At 46.6% G+C, this 26,994-nt stretch overlaps 1 protein-coding gene across 1 annotated transcript in view; it reads left to right on the forward strand.

The window, feature by feature from the left end:
• Positions 1-1,640: 1,640 nt before the first annotated feature.
• The window catches only part of URB1 (URB1 ribosome biogenesis homolog), a 57,843-nt gene continuing 32,489 nt past the window's right edge, over positions 1,641-26,994 (forward strand). The window contains exons 1-13 of the mRNA XM_044285914.1: positions 1,641-1,825; positions 6,069-6,208; positions 14,987-15,138; positions 15,289-15,421; positions 15,981-16,077; positions 16,537-16,622; positions 18,781-18,906; positions 19,065-19,195; positions 19,448-19,643; positions 20,195-20,332; positions 20,887-21,060; positions 21,624-21,783; positions 24,255-24,371. Of these exons, the coding sequence (XP_044141849.1) occupies positions 1,684-1,825; positions 6,069-6,208; positions 14,987-15,138; positions 15,289-15,421; positions 15,981-16,077; positions 16,537-16,622; positions 18,781-18,906; positions 19,065-19,195; positions 19,448-19,643; positions 20,195-20,332; positions 20,887-21,060; positions 21,624-21,783; positions 24,255-24,371 (1,792 nt within the window). The 5' untranslated portion in view covers positions 1,641-1,683. The remainder of the gene's footprint in view (positions 1,826-6,068; positions 6,209-14,986; positions 15,139-15,288; positions 15,422-15,980; positions 16,078-16,536; positions 16,623-18,780; positions 18,907-19,064; positions 19,196-19,447; positions 19,644-20,194; positions 20,333-20,886; positions 21,061-21,623; positions 21,784-24,254; positions 24,372-26,994) is intronic.

A 26,994-nucleotide genomic window follows, 5' to 3' on the forward strand; every position in this document is an offset into this window, starting at 1 on the left:
GGTTGTCTGGATTCAGAGCGGAACCCAGACACACCCACATCTTCACCCCTCCGACCCCGCTGATATGAGCAATGGAGCATTTTATGCTTTTTCTGGACATCCGGTGACATACCGGGCTCTCCATAGGGTAACCCTAGCGTACCGGGCTGTCCGATAGACATACAGCAGTGGAGGAGAAGAGAGAAGGCACATGCACACTTCCTCAAACAGCTGATTGGCGGGGGTGCTGGGTGTCGGACCCGCCGATCTGATATTGATGACCTATCCTGAAGATAGGTCATCAATATGAAAAAGCCTGGAGAACAATCCCTCATACCACTGAGACTAAGGGGCATTACTACTGTGCGGGGTATAACTACTATGTGGGAGCACTAAGGGGCATTACTACTGTGCGGGGTATAACTACTATGTGGGAGCACTAAGGGGTATTACTACTGTGTAGGGGGCATCATGGGCATAACTAGTGTGTGGGGGCATTCTGGGGGCATACCTATTTTGTGGGGGCACTGACAGAGCATTCTTTCTGTGAGGGGATACTAAGGAGACATTCTACTGAGCGGGGGCACAACTAACGTCTGGGGGTACTAAGGGGGCTTGGGTGTGTGTAAATACCCATTGGGCGGAGTTAAAGCCATGGCTTAGTAAAATAAATTGCCTCTGCTGTTGCCCCTCTTGGGCTTTTCAAGATTAGGAAAGTGTCCCTCATATAGCTATGCTCACTGGAAACAAAGACACCCTGAGGGAGATCTATGAATACTCGTGTAAAGGAAACCAATCAGATTCCACCTTTTATTTATCACAGCTCCTTTGAAAAATGAAAGGTAGAATCCGATTGGTTGCTATGGGCAACTAAGCCAGTTTTGATAACTCACCGCCTATGGCTTTGAAATGCGGAAGTCAAAACATTTTTTGAAATCGCCCTAACTAGGAAACTAGGCCGCGACCGTAAGGCCACGCCTACACGACGACATTTGTCGCGCGACATTTTGTTGCACCAATGTCGCGCGACAATTTAAAGGCTAGGTCTACACGACGACATTTGTCGCACGACAAAAAGTCGCGCAACAGTTGCCGGGCGACATTTTGTTGCACCAATGTCGCGTGACAATTTTTATGATGGCAGTCTATGGTGTCGCACTGCCTGCAACATGCGACAAGTTGCGACTGCGACGCGACAGTCGCAGAAAAATCCATCTTGAATGGATTTTCTGCGACTGTCGCGTCGCAGTCGCAGCATGTCGCATGTTGCAGTGCGACACCATAGACTGCCATTATAAAAACTGTCGCGCGACATTGGTGCGACAAATGTCGTCGTGTAGACCTAGCCTCTGGTTACAGCCAGACGCATGTGTCGTGCTGTAATAGACTGTTACTGCCACCCTGTGGTAATGACTAGTACTGCAGGACAAAATCCCCTGATCGTGGAAAGAGTCGCCTGACCAACATTTTTGGGCTTTTTCGGGAAGTTCTCTAAATTCCTGGTTATATCAGACATATAGGCTATTTAAATTACCGCAGCTGTCACCTTTTTTCATGTTTTGCATTTTTCACCCGGTCGTGGCCTCCAGAACCTTTTCAGACTGAGCCTTGTTTCCGGGGGAGCGTGTTGTGCGCGGACTGCTTCCTATGTGCTGTTCCCACGTGTTTTGCTGCTGGTGACAGTAGGGAAAGTGCAGGCAGCGGATGATGGAGAAGAAGCGGAGGAGTTCGGGAGCCGGGGAGGAGACGCCGGGGCCCCAGGCCAAGAAACCGAAGTCCCCGGTAGTGGAGTTCACAGGGACCCTCTTCAAATCCTTGTTAAAAGACCCCCAGTCTGCCCTGAGAGGTGGGAGACGTCAGCAGTGTCCTGCATGAGCACAATGTGTATTCTGTATACCGAGCCTATAGCCTGCTTATATGTGTTTCTGGGAAAGCTGGGTGACAGCAGATATGGTTGCCATGGCAGCTGTTGTCACCCAGCTTTCTTGAAGTCCTGCAGATCTGATGGGCGCTCACTCTCTGACTGCTCTCTAAACAGCTTTCCATTCACAGTTGTGGGACATTAGACTGCATCGCTTATAAGGCGTGATCCTGTTTCCATCGCACGTTTACGGGGATGGGTGTGAATACTTTTGCAGCATTTCATTAATCATTATTTCGGTGCATTTACATGAAGGAAAAAAAAAAAATTAAAATTAAAGGGGTATTCCATCCAGAAGCAATAGCATAGGTGAAATAGAGCCCGGCTCCTCCAGTCACTACTGTGGTTGCATCGGCTTCTTGCTTTGGGGATTGGAATACAAGGGTCCCCCATCCTGGTCATCGGTGGGCCCCCAGCAGTTGGACTCGCACTGATGGATCGGTAATTGAGAATTACTTTGAGCTGGAATACCCCGTGGCAAGTCCTAAACCTATCCCCTCTCAATGGGAATGAGGGTAAGCATCTGACTGCGGGGGCCCGCTCCAATCACTAGAATGGGGGGGGGGGGGGTGGAATGGAGTGGTGTTTGAGCAAGTGTGCGTCTTGTACGTGAGATTGCTGAGCAGTCCCATGCAAATAATAAGTTATCCTCTAACTTGTAATAACTATGATACCCCTTTACCTGGGTTGTCCCAGTACAATATGAATTGGTTCCAGGACGACCATTGTAAGCTGAGTAATCGGTTCCAAAGGCCAAAATGTCATCCAAGATGAGAGAAAATGAATATTTAGGCTCCATTCAGACGTCTGTAGTGCGTTGCGGATCAGCAATACCCCCAGCCGGAACCCTATAGAAATGCCTATTCTTGTCCACAATTGCGGGCAAGAATAGGACATGCTCTATTTTCTTGCGGAGCCGCGGACCAGAAGATCCGGGCCATGCTCCGGAAATGCGGAGAGCACATAGTGTGCTCTCCGCATTTCTTTCGGCCCCATAGAGAATGAATGGGTCCGCCCCCGTTCCGGATAATTGCGGAACGGATGCGGACCCATTCTATGGACGTCTGAATGGAGCCTTAGGCCTCATGCAAACGGCCGTTGTTTTGGTCCGCATCCGAGCCGCAGTTTTGGCGGCTCGGATGTGGACCCATTCACTTCATTGGGGCCGCAAAAGATGCAGAGAGCACTCCGCTCCGTTCCGTGGTCCGCAAAAATAAATAAATAACATGTCCTATTCTTGTCCGCCCTTTTCGGACAAGAATAGGCAGTTATATTAAAGGCTGTCGGCGCCGTTCCGCAAATTGCGGAACGCACATGGACGCCATCCGTGTTTTGCAGACCGCAAAACACACAACATTCGTGTGCATGAGGCCTTAAAGTGGCTCTGTCACCAGATCACCCCTATTAAACCAACAGTGAGGAGGAAGGTATTTTAAACTGCAGGATCACCGCTGCTAAGCTCTTTGCTTGGTTTAATAGGGATGATCTGGTCGCTTTAAGAAAAATAAGCAGATAACTAAGACAGATAAGACAAGTCCTCACATATACAGTCAGGAACAGCTGCTAACTAGCAAGTAATCCAGCTATTATACCGGAGAAGTGGCCTGGATTGGTGGGAGTCTGGGACATTGTATGTTGAGTCTAGATCCAACTTACAATGGCTCAGAAAAGACCACTGTATGCTGAAAGTATGGTATCCGGACTAGACAGAGGATACGAATCTGATTGTTGGGGGCCCATAAACGGCGATCCTCTGCCCCCTGTTTGAATGGAGTGTGATTGAGTGAAGACTATGGGACCGTCCAAGTCTCCAGCGGCCCCAAAGAGTTTGATGGGATGACAGCCAACATGCTCTACCACTGCTGCATTCAGTCAGGGGACTCAAGACCCCCATTTTCTTGATTGGTGGGGGGTCCCAGCAGTTGGACCTCCACCGATCAGAAATGTATAACCTATCCTGTAGATAGATGATAAGTTGTTATTCTGGTACAACTCCTTTAAAGAGGTATTCCCATCTCAGACAATGGGGGCATATCACTAGGTGGGACCCGCACCTACGAGAACAAAGCGGGGAGAGCTAAGGCTGGAGGACCCCGGATTTCCCGGGGTCCGTCCACCACCAAGCGCTGCTCCCATAGAAGTGAATGGGAGCGCACTTCGCATACGGGGCCCATGCTCCCATTCATTTCTATGGGGCAGACGGCAATAGCCGAGCCAGCGCTCAGCTATTTTCGGCGGCCCCATAGAAATGAATGGAGGGCGGCTGCATTAATTTCTCTGCTCCGTTCTCATTGTAGGTGCGGGTCCCAGCGGTGGGACCCACACCTAACAGACAATGGGGGCATATCCTAGCGATATGCCCCCATTGTCTGAGATGGGAAAACCCCTTTAAGTGTCCATACATGTGACATAACCGCTGCCCCCTAGTGCTGACTGCTGTAAAAAGAGCAGGAGGGGCCGCTGCAGAGAATTTGTTTTCCATGTGCCTGCACTTCTCTAAAATCTGACGCGATTCCCTTTTGTAAGGAGCGTGAATCGGGTGATGGAATGAAATTGCTTGTATTGCAATTTCCTTACATACAGGATGCGGACCCATTCATTTCAATGATGCGGACCCATCAGTATGTCCGTTCCGTAGCCCTGCAAAAAAGGTGCCCGTGCATTGCAGACCACAATTTGTGGTTCACGGCACGGGACACCAACAGTCGTGTAAAAAAGCCTTTAAAAGAAGTATTTCGGTTTCAACAAATGATTTTACTTTTTTCCGATACGCATCCTCTATCAATTCCTCATGTTTTCCAACATCTCTGCTTGCTGTCGCTCAAGAGGTGCTTTTTATTGGCCTCTTTACAGCTCGTCACAGGACACAACTCTGCTGGCTGTATGTAACATGCCGCCCACCTGTTGGCCCATCACACGACCAGGACACATTAATATCCACCGGAAACAATCTAGGAACATTTGTGCTGAATCACAGCAAGCAGAGATTTTGAAAACTGTAAGGAATTGATACAGGAAGTATTTTGGAAAATTGTCTAACTTCATCATTCATAGAGTAACCCTTCTTTGCTGCGACCAGAATACCCCTTTAAATTCTACTTTTATCTTTCTTAAAGGGGTTCTCTGGGAATTGAGAAAATGAAAATAATTAAATATTACTTCATTATAAATATATTACCAAATGCCTTTCGTTAGTTATAATGGCTCATTTTGTCCAGGGAGCAATCATTAGGAAAAATAAAATGGCCGCCATCCTACTAGTCCACACAAAACCTGTCCTAATTACACAGGAGGACAAGTTAAAGAGCTGCACCATCATCTTCTGTTACTTGTCAGGGATTATGGTCCTGAATACAGTTTAATATGATCTTCAGCTGAATCTCTGTAGGAATGGAGTTCATGAGGAGACATGAAGTACAGAGAGGAGGTGGGGTATAGATAATGAGCAGCAGCACTTGTATGCAGTCTCCATTACCACAGTCCTGTCTGTCCTCTCTGTACTTCATGTCTCCTCATGAACTCCATTCCTACAGAGATTCAGCTGAAGACCTTATCCTCTGTATTCAGGATCATAATCCCTGACGAGCAGAGAGGAGGATGCGGCAGCTCTTTAGCTCCGCGTCGTGAAGTAACTTGTGCTGCAGTGTGATTAGGACAGGATTTGTGTGTACTAATAGGACGGCAGCCATTTTGTTTCTCCTAATCATTGCTTCCCAGACAAAATAAACCATTATAATTATTGAAAGGTATTTGGGAATATATTTATACTAAAGTAATATTTTTAGTATTTTCATTTTCTTAATTCCCGGAGAACCCTTTTAAAGGGGCTGTCCGGTATTTTTCTATTGATAGCTTGTTCTTAGGAGAGGCCGTCAATATCTGATCAGCAGGGGTCCGACACTCCGTACATTAGTGGGAGCAGCGCTGCAGTTACCAGCTCTGTCCACTACACAAAGGGCGGAGCTGTATTTCTGATGCTGGAGCTGCAGCGGCTGATCATGGGCGTGTGGGCTGCCAGACCCCTGCCGATCTGATATTGATGCTCTTTTTCCTCAGGATACGCCATCATTCGCAAAATTCTGGAGCACCCCTTTAATGATGATTACTGACGCGTGATTAGCTAGTTATTTTGATGCTTTTATTTACTGATAGTTTATCTTCTTTCAAGGTTTGCAGCAATTTATCAATTTATCAAGAAAACTGCCAAATCCCGCTCTGTACGATGTGGTGGAGGGTTACATTAAAATATCTGTGGAGTGCCTCGAAATCCTGAAACTTCTGGATGGGGAGAAGCGTCCGGAGAGTGAGGTGAGAGTCCCCCGCCGGATCTGCTCGTATACTAAAATACTGATTGGTTGATTAATTCACTATAATTTACTTGAACAGTCTTGGGCCAGACACATACGAGTGAGTTCAATGCGAGGAACTCGCAGCGTGTGTCAGTGACAGGTCCCGTTCTGACCTCCGCTCCTCTGACAGCATCGCGCAGTGTTATAATGAATTATATAATTTATATTTATAATATTAATGACACAATGCTATCAGTGTACTATAGTACTATAGGTTCCAGGACTATCAGGGTCACACAGTGTTAGAAGTCATTATAATGCTGGCGATCCTGTCAGGAGCAGAGGTCAGAACCGGACCTCACACTGACACGCTGAGAGTTTCTCGCTTTGAACTTGCTCATGTGTGTCTGGCCTTAGGGTTTCCTCCAGTTGGTACAATTTTAAAATTGTATGCATTACACATGTGAAGATTGCAAGCCTGGTGACAGTGATATTACAACTTAAAGGTCCCTTTACACTGGCTGATTTGTAGGAATTGCGTTGTGTAAATGTACTGCAGATCGCTCAACGAGCATATTCTCCATCGGGTAAAAGCCTCACTGAAGCAGACACCAAAATCATTGTTTCCCTTTCGCCCATGACAGCACCCTTGAGAGACCGCCTCCATCCAGGACAGGAAACAGGAACTTTCGTGAAGAGCTCATAAGGAGGAGCATGGCCCCGAGACCACCAGTTCCTGTTTCCTGTCCTAGACAGAAGACGGTTCGTGGAGAAGAGGAGAAAAGCTAGGCTGCAGGGCCCCGGAGGAATTTATCTAAGTGGGGTTACCTGTTCCGGCATAAGTCTCCTCTAGGAGCCGCCGGCCGGAGTCTGGTGTCTGCTGCTGGGGTCTGGCTTACGCTGCGCTGGACGCTACTCTGCAGTCCCGGGCTCACCGAGAGGTGCGTTCGGCACGCCGGTCCTTCCTGACAGTGTTCAGGCGGGCCGGGGCCTCCTTCTCACCTCGCGCAGGGGGAACCAAAATCTCGCGATCCCAGCGAGATCCGGGTCTCGGTAGAGACTTCCGGTTTTTGGAACGCACGTAGCGTGCGTTCCGGAAGTAGGAAGTGCCTTCTCCTACTTAGGCCGCAGAGGGTTTCCAGCAGGACCCGACCGAGGAGATTGGACCCACAGGCGCACGGTCAGCAGCAGCCCAGCCAGCCAGCCTTACAGGAAGCCAGATTTCCTTTGGATCCGGGGAGTCACTCTATCCCACAGCAGTATGGAGGAGGAGAGTGCCCAACGCGCCGATCAACAGGAGGGTCATGAGAGCAGACCGGTACTCCTGGTGGGGTAAGGGGGATCATTCCCCACCATTTATTTCCTTTTTAGTTAGGCTAAATCTCCTTTCCCTCTTTTTTCTTCCTGCATTTAGACTACAAAAGAGGGCCCTAGAAAGGCAATTTCAAAGACCAGAGGGAAGGAGTGTGCCGTCTGTAAAAAGAAACTGGCCCCCTCTTGGTTGAAAAAACTATGTCAATGTTGTATTGAGAAACTAGTGGAGGAGGAGTCCCCATCCCTTCTGCAGAGTATTAGGGAGATGGTGAAGACGGAGGTCTTGGATTCCCTGAAAGATTTCAAAAAGAGCTTTCCCTCTGTAGCCTCTACCTTCCTGGGAACCAGATCAAGCACGGCTAATAAATCTGACTCTGATCCTTTAGAGGATAGTGATACAGGAGAAATCCTAGATAGCCCAGACTCGTCCCAGGATGAAGAATCCACGGGCAGGCCACTTTTTTCCCCGGATGATACAGAAGCTTTACTAAAAGCAGTTTGTGCGACTATGAAAGTAGACGAACCCAAAGACCCAAGATCCGTTCAGGATATCATGTTTGGTGATCTCGGGCAGAAAAAATCTAGAGTATTTCCCGTAAACGAGAATATAAAGTTTTTAATACAGAAGGAATGGAAAAGACCCGATAAAAAATTTTTTGTTCCAAAAAATGTGAAAAGGAAATATCCCTTTGACGAGGCAGACTCAGTAAACTGGGACAGACCTCCTAAATTGGATGCACCTGTTGCAAAAATCTCAAAAAAATCGGCCCTTCCGTTTGAGGACTTGGGTTCTCTTAAAGACCCTATGGATAAGCGAGCAGAGGTTTACCTAAAAAAAGTTTGGGAGACCTCAGCTCAAGCGTTCAAACCAAATATTGCCGCCACATCCACTGCTAGGTCTCTGAAATTATGGCTAGAAGAATTAGAATCTCACATTCAGAACAAGACCCCGAGAGATCAATTGTTAACCGTTTTCCCCACTCTACTTAAAGCAGTAGATTTTATTTCTGACGCATCGGCAGATGCTTTAAAATTAAATGCTAGGTCAGCTGCTCTTTCAAATTCAGCCAGACGAGCTATTTGGCTAAAAGGTTGGTCGGGAGACACTGGATCTAAAAATAAGCTTTGCGCAATTCCTTGTCAGGGCGATTATCTTTTTGGATCCGTCTTAGACGACCTTTTGGATAAAGTCTCGGACAATAAAAAAGGATTCCCTGTCTCCAGACCCCCGAAAAAACAACGGTTTTTTCGCAAAAACAAGAAGGATTTTTTTAGGGGGCAGAGGAAAGACTTCAGAGCTGACAACAAGAATAGGAAAAGCAAGGGGTTCCTCTTCAGTTCCCAGTCCTCCTCAACCTCTAAACCATCATAGCAATGACGGTTTCTCTCCCGTGGGGGGCAGACTTTCTCTCTTCCTCTACGCCTGGGAAAAAATCTCCTCAAGTCCCTGGATTTTAGGCGTTATAAAGGAAGGGTTTTGTCTAGAGTTTGTCTCCCACCCACCGGACAGATTCAAAATCACGAATTTTCTAGGGAACCCGGGAAAAAATCTAGCTTTACAACAAGAGATTGCATCCCTACTTCGGAAAAATGTTCTAATTCCGGTGCCGGAGGCAGAGAAGGGCGAGGGTTTTTACTCCTCCCTTTTTCTGGTCCCCAAACCGGATGGAACATTCAGAACTATTATAAATCTAAAGGATTTAAATCAATTCCTCTCTTACAAAAAATTCTGAATGGAGTCGATCCAATCAGTTGTAAGACATCTATTCAGGGGCTGCTTCATGGCTACGATAGACGTAAGAGATGCGTACTACCACATTCCTATTCGGCTAGACTGTCAAAAATTCCTCAGAGTCGCTGTTTCTATAGGAGGTCACATCCAGCACCTACAATATACAGCCCTTCCCTTTGGGATTTCTCAAGCTCCCAGACTTTTCACGAAAGTCATGGCAGAAGTCATGGCTCATGTAAGGGAAAAAGACATTTTACTGATTCCTTACCTAGACGATCTCCTGGTGGTAGCAGAGTCAAAATCCATTCTAGAAGTACACCTCAAAAAAGTAGTGCAGATCCTAGAAGACCTCGGCTGGCAAATAAACGGAGAAAAATCCCATTTAATACCTTCCCAAGTTTGTGTCTTTTTGGGGATGATGCTGGACTCAAAGAAACTACTCTGTATTCTACCCCAGGACAAGATTCAGAGATTAATACAACAGGTTCAGTCCCTGATATCGACAGAGAACCCTACTATCAGACAAGCAATGGCGGTCTTGGGCAGAATGACTTCCACTATACCAGCAGTCAGTTGGAGCTATCTTCACTCCAGACCCCTACAGTGGCAAATGATGAAGGAGTGGCAGGGTTCCCTCCGCCCATTAGATACACCTTTCACACTCACCCCCCAAGTGATCCAGTCCCTTCACTGGTGGCTGAATCCCGTAAACCTGTCCCAGGGGCTCCCTTGGATCCAACAAAATTTTGTTACCCTTACCACCGACGCAAGTCTTTCCGGTTGGGGGGCCTGTTGCCAAGGGTACTTAAGACAAGGTGTTTGGGAAAGAGAGCAGAGTCTAGACTCCCAAAACATGAGGGAACTGAGGGCGGTCTTTTTCGCCTTAAAAGAGTTTCTTCCTTTACTACAGGGAAAATCTATAAAGGTTTTTTCGGACAACGCCACAGTTGTCTCCTATCTGAACAAACAAGGAGGAACCAGATCAGAAAATCTTATGCAGTTAACAACGGATATCTTTTCCCTTATAATTCCTTCTGTTCCGTCCCTTATGGCAATACATCTAAAAGGTACAGAAAACAAGGTGGCAGATTTCTTAAGCAGAAATACACTAGACCAAGGGGAATGGTGTCTGAACCAAATGGTGTTCGATCAAATAATTCGACTTTGGGGTCGTCCTCATCTGGACTTATTTGCCACCAGAAAAAACAGAAAGTGTCATCTTTTCTTTTCCCTCAGCGCGAGAGATTCACCAACCGGGATAGATGCCTTCTCCCTTCCCTGGCCGAACCAGCTCCTCTACGCCTTTCCTCCATTAAAACTTCTTCCAAGATTCTTACAGAAGTTGAGACAAGAAAGAACGACAGTGATCTTAATTGCTCCTTTCTGGCCCAGAAGAACCTGGTTCACCTGGTTGAGGAAGCTATCCTTGACGGACCCTTGGATTCTCCCGGAGAGGCAAGATCTTCTATCCCAAGGACCAGTCAATCATCCGAGTGTGAAGCAGTTACACCTAACAGCATGGCTCTTGAGGGGGAAATCCTAGAAAGTAGAGGACTCTCCAAGAATGTAGTTTCCACTTTACTATCCTGCAGAAAGGATGTCACCTCCTCTATTTATCTCAGGATTTGGAACACCTTCCAGAAGTTTGCCAAGGATCCAGTGAATCCTTTAAATCCCCCACCTATGTCTAGGATTTTAGATTTTCTGCAAGCTGGACATGAAAAAAATTTGAGGCCAAGTACCCTTAAAGTACAGGTATCCGCTTTGAGTGCATTCTTTGATTCTCCCATCGCTAGCCACCCGTGGGTCCGAAGATTCTTTAAAGCCATCAGCAGGCTTAGGCCTATATCTGGACCTTCAATTCCCCCCTGGGACCTCAACTTGGTCCTCACTAGCCTCACAGAACCTCCCTTTGAGCCACTTATACAGTTACCTATAAAGATCTTGTCTTTCAAAACAGCGTTTCTTGTGGCAATTACCTCAGCAAGGAGGGTTGGTGAGATTTCGGCCTTCTCTACCTCGCCTCCTTACACTAACATCTTAGATGATAGGGTTCTCATTAAACCAGACCCTTCCTTCTTACCGAAAGTGGTTTCTATGTTTCATAGAACGCAGGACATTATCCTTCCTTCCCTGTGCCAAAATCCGAGAAATGAAAAAGAGGAAAAACTGCACTGTTTAGATGTAAAAAGATGCCTATCTCATTATCTAGAGGTTACTAGTCAGTGGAGGAAAACCTCAAAACTCTTCATTCAGTTTAGTGGGAAAAATAAGGGTCTCCTAGCCTCTTCTAAAACCCTTTCCAGATGGATCGTGAGAGCCATTAATTTGGCCTATTCTTCAGCTGGAAAGGCTTCCCCGGGGGGTTTTGGTGCTCATTCCACAAGATCAGTCTCCACCACTTGGGCAGAAAGGGCTGACGCTACCTTAGAACAGATTTGTAGAGCAGCCACATGGCAGTCGCCTGGCACCTTCTTTCGTCACTATAGATTGGACCTAGGCAATAGAGAACAGCTAGCCTTCGGTAGGAAAGTCCTCCAGGCGGTAGTCCCACCCTAAGAAATAAAAGGATTTCTATTCTAATCGTCTCTCAAGGGTGCTGTCATGGGCGAAAGGGAAATTTAAGATTACACTTACCGGTAATCACTTTTCCATAAGCCCATGACAGCACCCGGGTTTATTCCCACCCTGTATAGAATTAATGAAAAAAAAAAATATATATATATAATAAATAAAAAAAAAAAAAAAAAATATATATATATATATATATATATATATATATATATATATATATATATATATATATATATATATAAAAAAAAAAAAAGAAGAGTGTGGTCTAGGACAAGTTCTTGCAATTAACTGGTGGTCTCGGGGCCATGCTCCTCCTTATGAGCTCTCCACGAAAGTTCCTGTTTCCTGTCCTGGATGGAGGCGGTCTCTCAAGGGTGCTGTCATGGGCTTATGGAAAAGTGATTACCGGTAAGTGTAATCTTAAATTTCTGGGCAGCAGAATGATCGTTGTCAACAGGGATCTGCTGCCCAGAAATAATAAATCTTTTACAGGGAGAGAACAGGACACGGCATTATCTCTGTCTACATTGTTTAGAGGAAGGCAGTGCTATCTGTGCCTACAACATTTACAAGTATAGAAAAGGAGGCAGTACTAGCTGTGCCTATATCACTTACAAGAAGGCAGTACTATCTGTGCCTATATCGTTTACAAGGAGGCAGTACCATCTGTGCCTATATCGTTTACAAGAAGGCAGTACCATCTGTGCCTATATCGTTTACAAGAAGGCAGTACCAGCTGTGCCTATATCGTTTACAAGAAGGCAGTACCAGCTGTGCCTATATCGTTTACAAGAAGGCAGTACCATCTGTGCCTATATCGTTTACAAGAAGGCAGTACCATCTGTGCCTATATCGTTTACAAGAAGGCCTATATCGTTTACAAGTAGGGTTGTTGCGGGTATCGAAATATCAATACCCAATCGATACTTTTGTCCCGGTATCGGTTCGGTACTGGGATCTGCCTTTTATCGATACTAGGCTGCGCTACTGCGCAGCCCAGTATCAGAGAACATGGAGTGCGCTGCTGTCAGTGCAGTCACGTTCCCTCAGCAGCACAGGGGAGAAGGAGTCACTCTCTCTCTCCCCCTGTGCCGCTGCTGCCAATGAGGAGAGACAGGCGGAGGAGGGGTGGGCGCACTGCGCCACCAAAAGAATTAACGTCTAATACAGATACAGGAGGCGGGTGCGGCGGCAGAATCACATAGCCTGCACCCGACCTCTGTGACGGGATGCTGGGTGCTGCACCTGAGGGGTTAACTGCCGCGGATCGCAGCGCATGGTCATAGAGGTCGGGTGCAGGCTATGTGATTCTGCCGCCGCACCCGCCTCCTGTATCTGTATTAGACTTTAATTATCAGTATTAAAATCATTGGTGGCACAGTGCGCCCCCGCCAGTATTAAAATCGGTGGCGCAGTGCCCCTCAACCCATCCAGTATTAAAATCATTGGTGGCAGTGGCCACAGGGTCCCCCCCTCCTCATTGGTGGTGCAGTGGCAGCTTCTGATCGGAGCCCCAGCGGTGTAATCCTGGGGCTCCGATCGGTTACCATGGCAGCCAGGACTCTACTGAAGCCCTGGTTGCCATAGTCAGCTCTCTGCTGCTGTGTGCACAAAGCTCAGGGCAGCAGGGAGAGTGTGAAGTCCTATTCACCCTGATAGAGATCTATTAGGGTGACTAGGACAAGGGATCAAAAGATCCCAGGTTCTAGCCCCTAAGGGGGGGGGAAATGGTTATTAAATAAAAAGTAATAAAAAATACAAATAAAAAATAAATAAATAAAATACCAAAATATTCAGTATCCCAATTTTACATATAAACAATATAGTCTCCTTGTCCCCTCAAAAAAAAAGATCGGACTGTTCGATTATGGGCCGAACGTTCCATAAAATGCAGAATGCACACGGCTTTTTTTGGTATTTTATTTTGTTTGCGTGGTATCGAATAGTATCTAGTAGCGCAATACTTTCTTATGGTATAGAAACCGAATCAAATTCTTGGTATCGCAACAACCCTATTTACAAGGAGGCAGTACTATCTGTGCCTATATTGTTTGCAAGAAGGCAGTACTATCTGTGCTTACATAATTTACAGGAAGAGGCAGTACTATCTGTGACAATATCATTTACAGGGATAGACAAGGATATATTATTATTTGCACTCACATCATTTGCAAGTATAGATGGGGAGACAGTGCTGTCTGTTCCTACATCACTTATAGTAAGAGACAGGGAGGCAGTACTATCTGTTCCTACATCACTTATAGGAAGAGACAGGGAGGCAGTACTATCTGTTCCTACATCACTTACAGGAAGAGACAGGGAGGCAGTACTATCTGTTCCTACATCACTTACAGGAAGAGACAGGGAGGCAGTACTATCTGTTCCTACATCACTTACAGGAAGAGACAGGGAGGCAGTACTATCTGTTCCTACATCACTTATAGGAAGAGACAGGGAGGCAGTACTATCTGTTCCTACATCACTTATAGGAAGAGTCAGGGAGGCAGTACTATCTGTTCCTACATCACTTATAGGAAGAGACAGGGAGGCAGTACTATCTTTGCTTACATCATTTGTAGAGTGAGATGGGGAGGCAGTCCTTCTCTGGGCCTACCCTTACAGGGTGCACAGTACAATCACTTACATGGGCACCTAACACTGTACCTACCTACCATAGATGTGCTTGTTCTTGTTTGCTGCTCTGGTGGTCCAGAGTGGGGAGACTTCCATCTTTGATGTCAATTTGTCTTAACTTAAAGGGGTTTTCCCAAGATTTACCGTTATCTACCATCCACAGGTTGGGTATAGGTGTCTGTGAGTGCAAGATCCAACGTCTGGGACCTCTGCCAATCACGAGAATGGGGCTCCTGTGTCTATCAACTGCCTCTACGTTAATACGAGGGCACAGGACCCCGTTTCTCATGGTGGGGGGGACATCCTAACAGTTGGATCCCCACCGACTAGACACTTTTATGGCCTGGGCATACACTTAAAATTAAGTCTTGGGACAACCCCTTTAATAGGGCATGTGGGCAGGGGTTCAACTATGTTAGAAACAGGACAGCTATTGCATAGAATGGGAAATGGCTTCTTTCCCTGGTTGCCATCCTGTATTCTCTGCGTACACTTCTGAGACCTTCAGGAGAAGATCATTCACATTTGTTTCCCTATTTTCAGATGATCGTCATCTTTCAAGCCCTGGAAGCCATTTTGCTGAGGACGGCCGGTGACTTGGCACATCTCGGTGTAGCTGGGGTCAACATAGTGAAGAACTTGCTGAATTCGCACATGAAGCTGATCTATTCATCCGTCTACTCAGAAACCCACAGGTATAGCCACGCCGCCATAGGTCCTAGGCTCACCCCCTATTGCCTCGCCGGTAGATTCACTCCAGCAGGAGAAACCCCGGCTTCAGCATATTGGTCATTGATTTTCAGTCCGATCCTAGAAAGTGATGTTTCCTTTTCTTCTTTGACCAGGATGTCCCGCATTGGCCTCAATTTACTGTCTGCGATGGTCACACAAGGTCCGGACTGTGCCAGGGACGTCTTCAGCCATTTTGATTTTACTAACAAATTTTTAACAGGATTGTTAAAAAAGAGAGATAAGCAGGTAAGAGGCGTGGTCGTACTGGACCGTAATACTGGGATAACCTCTAGTGACCAGTGAGGGGCTGGAGGATTTAAATGGGCTGGCCCATCTCACACATTGGTGACATATCGTAAGGATATGCCACCAATGTCTGATGGGTACGGGTCCCACCTCTGGGACCTGCACCTATTTCTAAAACGGAACCCGCGAAGGGAAGGAGAGCGGACCGCTCGTGTGTGGCTGCCCTCCATCCATTTCTATTGGAGTGGCATGCTCGGCAATTTTTTCACCTCCCATAGAAATTTATGGGAAGCGCACGGCCACCGCTCCTTTCACTTCCATGGTGCTGACGGAATTAACCGCACCAGCGCTCGGCTGTTTTTGGCAGTCCCATAGGAATGAACGGAGGGTGTCTGCGTGGTCCGCTCTCCTTCTCTTTGCAGGCTCTGTTCTAGAGATAGGTGCGGGCCCCTCCTCTGGGACCCACACCTATCAGACATTGTTGGGATATCCTAGCGGCGAGGCGAGACAACCCCTTTAATCCTCTGTATGGCTAATCTCATATGATCTTTCATCACAGGGTAGACCGGATGTCCGAATGGCTTATATCCAGTTTGCACTTTCCTTCTTTATGTCTGGTGACAACAATACAATTACTCAGGTTCTGGAGCTTAAAGGTAAGTGAACACAGAAATGCTGGTTGCAGATGATACATTTTGTCACAGTACAGCGTAGTCTAGCCTTTCCTAGGTCAGAGGACTGGTGTAGTGTGTAACAGTGGCCAGTAGATGTCACTGTTGCACCTGTTATCTGCTAATAGTGTGTATTACGGAGGACATGCATTCAGACAGGCGCATTGAATATTATGAGTGTCGTGGCCACAATACATGCATGATGTTTAATACATAGTGGGGTCCTTATGTCCACAGTAGTACACAGACCTGGTGACTTCAGGACCCTTGTTCGTGGAGGAAGAATAGTATTTGCCCCAAGTTTCTCTGCGCGGACCCTTGGTCCTTGTAGAAAAAAGGAGATGTGAATTGCACATGCGGAAATGGCACCCGTCTGAGGCAGCTGCTGTTTTCTTTGTGCTTATTTTCTTTTATTGTATTTTGTTGCATGATTTGTCTTTATAGATTTTCTCGGAGAAATATTCAGCACCGGAATAAAGGAAGACCGAATGTCAACCATAAACCTGTTGCTTTCTCTACTGCAGACCAAGGTGATGGCAAGGCGGTAATTGAATACGGCTTTAACCACCTAAGGCTACTTTCACATTAGTGTTTTTTGCTGATCCGTCATGGATCTGCAAAAACGCTTCCGTTACCATAATACAACCGCATGCTTCCGTCATGAACGGATCCGGTTGTATTATGTCTTCTATAGCAATGACAGATCTGTCATGAACACCATTGAGGGACGGATCTGTTTTCTATTGTGTCAGAGAAAACGGATCCGTCCCCATTGACTTACATTGTGTGCCAGGACGGATTCGTCTTGCTCCGCACCACATTGCGGACAGAATAACGCTGAAAGATGGGAGCGCAACCAAACGGAACGGAATGCATTTTCGTTCAGTTCAGTTTTGTCCCCATTGACCATGAATTGGGTCAAAACTGAAGCGTTTTTTTCCGCTATTGAGATCCTATGACTGATCTCAATAGCGGAATTGAAAACGCAGATGTGAAAGTAGCCTAACTGTTCTGCCCCAGCTGAGCTTGGGCAGAAAGTGGGGGGGGGGGGGGGGGCTGCTTTAGATTAGATGCTTGTATCTCCTCAATTGTAGCAACTAGAAACATGAAACTGGTCTTGTTTAAAGGGCTTCTGTCACCCCACTAAAGTGATTTTTTATTTTTTTGGCTAGTTACATTCGTTATAGTGCGATATATGAGAATATAATGTTGTCACTTACTTTCATGCGGCCGTTTCTTGAGAAAACGAAGTTTTATAATATGCAAATCCGGTCTCTACCAGCAAGTAGGGCGTCTACTTGCTGGTAGCCGCCGCAAAAAAACGCCCCCTCATCGTGTTGATTGACAGGGCCAGCCGTGATCTCCTCCTCCGGCCGGCCCTGTCAGTATTTCAAAAATCGCGCGCCTCTGTTCATTCGGCGCAGGCGCTCTGAGATGAGGAGGCTCGTCTCCTCAGAACTCCCTCAGTGCGACTGCGCCGATGACGTCTTCTCTTTCGGTGATGTCATCGGCGCAGGCGCACTGAGGGAGTTCTGAGGAGACGAGCCTCCTCATCTCAGAGCGCCTGCGCCGAATGAACAGAGGCGCGCGATTTTTGAAATACTGACAGGGCCGGCCGGAGGAGGAGATCACGGCTGGCCCTGTCAATCAACACGACGAGGGGGCGGTTTTTTGCGGCAGCTACCAGCAAGTAGACGCCCTACTTGCTGGTAGAGACCTGATTTGCATATAATAAAACTTCGTTTTCTTAAGAAACGGCCGCATGAAAGTAAGTAACAACATTATATTCTCATATATCGCACTATAACGAATGTAACTAGCCAAAAAAAAAAAAAATCACTTTAGTGGGGTGACAGAAGCCCTTTAAAACCATTAGTCCAAGCAATAGAAGAGATATCACTTTTAGAAATCGAGTCGGGAATAATCGCAGGTAAAACCTGCTTTTACGTCCAGCTGTATTCACTGCATCCCAATTTCTAACAGTGATATCTTCCCATGTAGTGAAGATATTGCTGTCATTCTGGTATTGTCTGAAAGCTTGGAGTCAGCTTTCAAACAATACAAAGCCCATATCTGTAGCTGGTACCAAACCAGAGATATGAGCATCTAAAGCTGCCCCCCTCCCTTCCTGTCAGTGTGGAGGAGAATGAGGGAGCAGCTGCAGAGCTGCAAGAGGAGAGAAAAAACTGTAAAAATATATAGAAATGTGATATCACTGTACGGACCCAAATAATAAAATTACACAATTTTTACCAAACAGTGAATGCAGTAAATAAAACCCACAAAATAATGTAAAAATTGCTGTTTTTTAATTCCCCCCCCCTAAAAATAAAATAATAAAGGTTAGTTAGTACACTATATTTACCCCAAAATTGTTCCTAAAAAAACCTACAGCTAATCCCACAAAATAAAAAAAAAATTAAGTTATGACTGCTAGAACAAAAAGGGGGAAATATTATTTGTCCTTAAGGCTAAAATTAATGATGTCACTAAGGGGTTAAAAATGCAATATTGTCCCCTGAATTGTGTGACAACAAGATTTACTGCAGACCGATCTGATATTAATGACCTATCCTGGGGAAACTGGCCAACCCCTTTAAAGGACATACTGAAGAATATGGAGTCCTGGCTGCACACCACTGTGGAGCTTGTCACTCCTCATACAGACTGTATTTTTTTGTCTTTCAGGTCATTCACAATAAGGCAGTCACAAAGACTCAGAAAGTGCGCTTTTTTACGCCCATCCTTTTAAACCACATTGCCTCCCTTTACCGCTGGAACGGCATTATAGACGTGAGCACACAGGACGTCCAGGTAACCGCACAGCACTTCAGTTGCCTGATATAATGTGGCTGCCACGTCTAAGACCACTACGCACGTGACTGAATGCGTATGTACAGATCTGCTGCTGACGCCCATAGCCCGATCAATGCTTTCATTGCTAATATTAATGTGAATCCTTTTGCTTTTAGGACACAAAAGATCCAAAAGAATCTGGAAGACTCATGATCCGGGAGCTGGTGCACAACTTCCTCATGGATCTTTGCTGCTCCTTGAAGCACGGCATCAACTTCTATGACCCCAGTCTTGGGACAGCTGCAAGGTGACTACATGGAATATATATATAATCTCAAGCAGCACAATAGTGAGTGCAGCTCTGGATGTAACTCAGGATCAATACAGGATAAGTAATGTATGTATACAGTGACTCCACCAGCAGAATAGTGAGTGCAGCTCTGGAGTGTAATACAGGATGCAGCTCAGGATTTGTATAAGTAATATAATGTACCATTTTTATTGGTGTGAAGAGGAACATCTTCTCTCAGTTATCAGTAATGCTGTTCTTTATGACTAGGGCTGGTAACCTGGTCCTTCTGCGTTTTATTGTTGGACTGAAGACTGCAACTGAAGATGAACTGGTGGGGACTCTGGTGGTGAACATACTAAAGGTTTGCCCGGACTTGCTTAGTCGATATTTTAAGGAAATTCAGTACTCCTTTATTCCTCGAATCAAGTCGACTTGGCTGGATAATGTAAAGCTACTTAAAAAGGTCAGCACTAAATGTTCTCCTCTAAACCCCCTCCTTCCCTACAGGTACCACCATATGAATTATTAAGGAACATTTTCCACTTAAAGGGCTTTTCCGGGATTATCATATTAATTGTCCTCAGGATAGGTCATCAGTATGAGATCAGCGAGAGTCGGATGAGCGGTATGAAGAGGCCCCGGTGCTGGGTGAGCCTTAGCCCTCCTCTTAGGTCATGTAACGTCATATTCATCGGTCACATGACCTAGGCGCAAATGAATGGGCGAGCTGCAATGCCAAGCACAGCCACTATCCAGTGGATGGCACTGTGCTTGGTAAGCTGCGAGGAGGCCACGGCTCAAACTGATATTAATGACCTATCCTGAGGATATAAGGCCACCTGGTGCTTGTGGTATCGGTCATGTGGCAGATCCTACACTGCATTGTTAAAACAACGCAGATGTTAACGGATCATGAGAAGCTGCTAAGTGTAATTTCTAGCATTCTGACTGGAGGACCTGTGTATTTACTGGGAATAGTTTGCAGCTGATTTATTGTGACGCTTATCTTTTCAGATTTATGAGGCCCAGCCTCCGGTCTCTGTGGCTTTCAAGACCACCGAGTTTGTCCCGCTCCCACGGCTGATCAGTATGGTGATGATAACTACTGTGGCTCCCGTTTGCAACAAGAACATGTTCACCCAGGGGTTAAATGTGAGTTCATGACAGTGTCCGCAAATCAGCATGCGGGATGTTCTTTAAAAGTAGGATCGTCCAATCGTTTACACAGTTCGGTGATTGAAGGGAGGTTTTAGGCCACAAGGCAGAAACTGTTTTCTGTTGGATGTGGCCTTAAAGGGGTCATCCCATTTAGAGAAGCCATTTATATGCATCCTGTTAGATAATTCTGAGTTCATAGGTGGTTGGAGGGGGTAATCCTCATCTCTTGGCCAGAATGATGTTACCAAGAACGTCTCTCTTGCTCTGGAGGACCGGTCCTGTCCTCTGACACGGACAGCCCACTGATGTAAATGGGCAGAGTGTAATGCTTAATTTCTCCTGTGGCGGTGCTGCAGGGAACTTGAGCACTTACCGTCCACAGATTGCAGCTGATCGCTGAGGTCTTCTGAAAAGTAGGAACTGTTCAAATTGGAAAAAAACACCTTTTAAATATCCAGCAGATCTGTGTTGCAGTGCGAATATTCATTTTTGGGGATTGTTATTTTATGATATAATTATCTTTTATAATTCTTCTCCTACTTTCTTAGGTGCCAAATAAAATAGTGAAACACACCATCTTGACGCTCATGTCCTCTGTCCTGAAAAGGGCCGAGCAGAACATCAATCATTGTCTTAAAGATGACGTCTGGCAGAAGTCTGACATCTACACTCCTGCCACCATGGCGGATTTTGCCCAGAAATACAGAGAGGCTCTGGGCAAGGTGAGGATGGCATATGTCTTTTATTAAAGGGATATTCTGGTTATATTATCTACTATACACAGGATAGGGGATAAATATTAGATTGGTGGAGGTCCTACACCTGGGACTCCCATGATCACAAGAACGGGGGCCCCGTACCTCCTGCAGCCCCCTGAAAAGAACAGAGTGGCCAGTCGAGCATGCATGTGTCCCACTCCATTTATTCCGAAAAGTAGCTGGTCTCCCTCAGTCCCCTAGGAGCCTTTTCTGAAGGTTCACCACTGGGGACCCTTTGTGCAGACTCCCACCACTGGCAGTGGTAATCATACTTACTTACTTGATCCTCGGGTCTGCTTTCCGCCCCCATCGTCCCCCCGCCGGCTTGGCAGCTCTCGGGTCTCCCCTCATCAATATCCGGTTTGACTTGGGTCACATGTCCACTGCAGCCAATGATTGGCTGCAGTGGTGACGTGTTACCCATGCAGAGAAGGTCCACAGGGGTGAACAACCCCTTTAAAATTGAGATCACAGCCCCATCAAGTGATGTAGAGGTGTGCACTGATGTGGTCTTCCCTCCCATTCAGCTCCTGCCGGATGTTAACACCGTAGTAGCCACCTGGCAGTCACTGCTAAAAGCAGAAGAGATGGACCCTGGGGAAAAGGGAGAAGATGTTAAAGGTCTCGATGCAAAAAATGTGACCTCAGCGTCTGAAGAGTTTCCAGGACTGGAAAAAGGGGACAACAGTAAGTATATTAGTATACATGTACATGATATACATTCTGGGTGAGAAACCATTATGGCTCCCAAGGGGTTTGTTACCTGTTGTTCCTAATCATCTAGCTATTTACACAGTGATACATGAACCCCCCGCTCCCCTATCACTACTTCAAAAACAGCTCCACACCTGTCCGCAGGTTGCGTGCAGTATTGTAGCTCAGTCCCATTCTATTCATGGACTGCAATACCAGATACAACCCATAGACTGATGCGTTAGCCATGTTTTTTTACTTATCCCGACATCCCCTTTAAATGGGTTTTCTCATGACAGGCTTTGGTGGCATGTTGCTAGAATATGGCGCTAATGTCCAATCGTCCAGGGTGAGTTTGTAGGACAGGGATACTAGGTAAGCCGAACGTCACTTTGTCTGCTATTGGCTTTTTTCTTGTGGCACCTGATCAGCCATTATCGACTATAATGGACGACCATGTGGCCCGGCAGGAGACAAGGTGACGCCATGCTTTCCTGGTATGCCTACCACTGACAGTTGTCTGGGTCTCAGTAGTCGGACCTTGCGCTGATCTGACATCGTTGGTGTATTTGTTGATTACTGCCCCAGCGTCTGTCATGGGAAAACCCCTTTAAGGCCTCATGCACGCGAACGTATTTTCTTTCCATGTCTGTTCCGTTCCGTTTTTTTTTTTTTTTTTTGCGAACTGTATGGGTCCGCAAAAAAAACGGAACTTACTCCATGTGAATTTCGTTTCCGTATGCCCCCCATGTCCGTTCCGCAAACAAATAAAACATATCCTATTATTGTCCGCATTACGGACAAGGATAGGACTGTTCTATTAGGGGCCAGCTGTTCCGTTCCGCAAAATACATATGGTCGTGTGCATTCAGACATCCAGGAAAGCTGGGTGACGGCAGTTATGTAATGGTGTCTGTATTACTCGCCAGCTCAAAAACAAATAAGAATAAGAAATGGCTGAGTAGAAATTTTGATAGCTTAACAGATTAGGACAGATCAAAATCTCTGCATCCTGTCATTGAATGGGAAAGTTCAGATCTAATACTGAGTTTGCTATCCTTGTGTCCTGTCTAGAGAGCAATCTGGGAGATAAACACAGTTTGCTACAATGTATCCGTACAGCTAAAATGTATCATTCTGGAGTCCCACTTGTTAAAGGGGTTGTCTGACCCCCCCCCAACAGCAGTTTTACTAATGGACTTACCTGTTCACCAGCATTGGAAGCAGCTGAGATGGGACCCTTGATGCTGAAGTGCCGGTGAATAGGTGAGCGGCTTTTTCTTTCTTTCGGCAGAGCACCCTTCTGACCATAAGTTGGGGTTGGACAACCCCTTTAACAATCAGGATGTCAGAATGATTCTCTCCCATTCTATGACAGTAAGAGGTTTTGAAAATGCTTAGGAATTATAGAACAAAATATGTTAGAAAGCTGCTTAACTTTATATTGTCCAGGGGTTAAAGGGATTTTCTTTGACCTAAAAACATTACGGAAAGATTGAGAATGTTCTAAAATGAGAAAATAAATCTTACCCGCCAACTGAATCCCTCACCGTTCCAGCATCTCTGCCCTGGTGCTCCTGGCGGGCTCCGCTTCCAGTGCCGCAGCAATGTCTACACCGCTGCAGTCAGACAATGGCCTCAGTGGTTATGTGGGGTATTTGGAGAGAGCCCGGCGCTGCAGCAATGACGTGTCTTGGTACCCCAGGGGACTACTAAGGCCAGTGATTGGCTGCAGTGGTCATTCGGAGCTGTCAAGCACGTCTTTGCTGCAGCACTGGAAGCACAGACCGCCAGGAGCATCAGAACGAGATGCTGGAATTGACTTAGGTTTTTAAACCAAGGACGGTGCCGTGCATTGTATAGTGCAGGGATCAGCAACCTTCAGCGCTCAGCTGCTGTGGAACTACAACTCCCAGCATGCACACTTAGCTATTATTTTAACTCCACTAGAAGTGAAAGGAGGATTCTGGGAGTTGTAGTGTCAGAACAGCAGGAGTGCCGGAGGTTGCCGATTCCTGGTATAATGGCTGTACTTGATATTGTAGCCTAGGCCCCTTCCCTTGAATGGGACTGAGCTGCACCTAGGCCATACGACCGATAAACGTGACGTCGCTGGCCTAGGAAGAGGCTGCAGTTCTCACCGGAGCGCTATGGCCTCTTCAAACAGGTGAGGGGTGCCGGGAGTCCCCCCCCACCGTTAGGATAGGCCATCTATATTGTACTCCCAGAAAACCACTTAACCTTTATATGAAACTGTAGAACCCTTTTTGGAGAAATTTTGGCAACTGTCTCATTCACGTGCTGCAAAAACAACAGCCCTGTTTTTTTTTCGAATACATATTTTAGTTGCAGAAATTTCTGCCACAAATCTGCTGGTTGTGAATACGCACTTATGCCTCTGCTACAAGCGGGTGTGCCCCCATAATTTAGGCCCCCCGCACTAACTAATGTTCTGTTTTTGTCAGACGATTTCCAGAGCACTCTCTTGAAGGCCTCTCTGCTGCGCGTCCTGTGCTTGTACCAGAGGGTGGTGCCCCATTTAGTGTTGCAGAGTAATTTCGATTTCAGTAAACTGCTTAGAGGTAAGTACAACGCTCGTCACCCAGCGGTGGCTCCCAAAACCGTAACAGTTCATTTCCTGGCCGCATCCTGGGGTCTCCGAGGCCGAGTTTCCAGTTTCTATTTTTAAAGAATGAATATGAATCCGTTCTCTTCAGAACTCGTTCTGGATACAAGTGGGGTTTAAGGGTGGGAGGTAATTGAATTTCACACTTCCTGGCTGGAATCTATTATTGCTCTGGAACAGTGCGGTCCTTATTGTATCTAGGTTACATGCCAGCCTATTGATTGAGAAGTTTAAGTGCTGCCCTCGCAGTCTATTTATGTCTTGTTTGGTGACTAATCGAACCTCTCGGATCGAAGTTACAAATTTAGATGTGATGTAAACGGCGATTTTACTTTTCCGTGTCAAGTTTATCCTACTTTTAGTGAATGGTAGGTGTCTGCACCTAGAAAAGTCTGCTTAAAGGGCGTTTCGCATGCAGACAGCCCCTGTCCATATGATCTGTTAGGGCAGGGGCCAGCAACCTTCAGCAGGCCAGCTGCTGTGCAACTCTCAGCATGTACACTTGCTTGGCTGTAGTTGTAACTCCCTTTGAAGTTAAAGGGGTATTCCCATCTGAGACAATAGGGGCAGACTGCTAGGATTCCACCGCTTGGACCCGCACATACCACTAGAAGGAAGCGGGAAAGGTGGTGGCTGGAGGACCTGAGTTTCGCCGGGTCTGGCCATCACCAATCGCTCTCCCCATAGTACTGAATGGGAGCGCACCACTCTTGCGCGCCCACCGCTCCCATTCATTTCTATGGGGCCAATGGAAATAGCCAAGCTAGAGCTGGTGCAGGTCCCAGCGGTGGGACCCGCACCTATCAGACAATGGGGGCATATACCACTGATGGGTAATTTCAGAACAGCTGGAGTGCCAGAGGTTGCTGATCCCTGCATTAGGGCATATCAAATCATAGATGGGGGTCCACCACTTGAGACCACCCTCTGTGATCCAGAACAAAGATCCATTCTACGACAGAGGTTCCCATTCTGGCGGACTTGAGCCATACGTGTACTTGTGTACAGTGATGGCCAGTTCGCCGTGTTCGCCCGCAAACACATGCGGGCTACCATCTTTACTCACAAGTCTGGCGATGCACAGGTAAGTCCGTGCCTGTGCCTGGAGCCGGTCTGAATCAAATGCGGTCACCGGGAGCAGGCAGTTCCGAGAACAGTCGCCGGGGGCCTTCGTCGGGCTGTTATCAGAACTGCCTGCTCCCGCTGACCGCATTTGTTTCAGACCGGCTCGCGGCACAGGCACAGGTAAGGACTTACTTTTGCATCGCCGGACTTGTGAGTTAAGATGGCAGCCTGCATGTGTTCGCGGGCGGACACGGCAAACTGGCCATCACTGCTTGTGTATACAGCTCCTATACAGACAGAAGTGTCTCCTTGGTCGCTGTCTTTAGACTGTGTGCAGTATGAATGTTCTGTCATATATAACTCCACGTGCGCCTTTTCTTACTACACAACAGATAGTAACAGCGGATTGCAGCGTCTGACTACGCTCATGGTATGTTTGTAGTCTGTAACTATGGAGACAAAGCTCTACATAATAGCTTCAGACATAAAACAAGGTTTCGGAGTTAACTTGTTTTTCATCATAAAGGCTATGGACACCTTTTGGACATTTTATTTATGATTTTAATCATTTGGGGCTAAAAATTATTTTTTATTAATTGGTGTTAATTAAAAATGTTCATCTGTTTTTGGGATACAGGGGTTAAAAGTAAGTCTGTACAGAGACGGACATTGTACACTAGATTTGTTACATTGCTTTATTCGACATTATGGTTGCTGTACATCAATGCGTCTGCATAATGCCTGGTTATACGAAGTGTTTGTACCTGATATCATTGTACATTCAGTCAATGTCTCGTAATGATAATATCGATTTTTTTTATTTTATTTTTTTATTTATTTATTTTTTCCCCTGCCATCCAGGGATTATGTTGGGTCATTTTTCTCACCAATGGGGGTCACTTTGCCCCCCTTTCCGTGCATCCCCTTTTATGTAACCTTTTGGAGCTTTTTTCACCTTCCCAGCACCCTGCAGGATCAGTCCGCCGAGGTTGCCTCATTTTCGGCTACGCTATCTACTCTAGCCCCCGGCTTCTGCCGGGACTAGGCTAAACTCTTTCCCGTCATTTTTTTCTGGCTTCCTGTTTTTTTCTAGGGGTGTTGCCTCCCTCATGGCCTTCTAGAGGTCTCTGCATGGAAATTCTGGTGGGAGGGCGAGATGTCCTTCCCAGAGGGTGCTTTCCCCATCTTCACAGTGCCCCCCGCCCGCATGTAGCGGAACGTATTATCTTGGGCCCCTGTTCGGTAGTTCATGTTGTGGCAGGTCCCCTTGCCCTTCATCCCTCCCCCTGGGTTGCATCTGCTCCTGCGGTGGCTGGTGGTTGCTGTGCTATCAGCCTGGCTGGCCTGCATGCGGTGACTGGATCCTGGGCTCAGTCGGGTTACCCTAAACTCTGTTCAGGGGTCACCTTCTCCCCACATGGGTCCCTCAACTCCACCGTAGCCTGCGCCCATACTCAGCTATGATGAAATTATAGCGCTCTTCCCTGCCCTCATGCTTGCCACCTCTCCAGTAG

The sequence above is a fragment of the Bufo gargarizans genome, chromosome 3, assembly GCF_014858855.1.
Source record: "Bufo gargarizans isolate SCDJY-AF-19 chromosome 3, ASM1485885v1, whole genome shotgun sequence".
Lineage (NCBI taxonomy): Eukaryota > Metazoa > Chordata > Amphibia > Anura > Bufonidae > Bufo > Bufo gargarizans.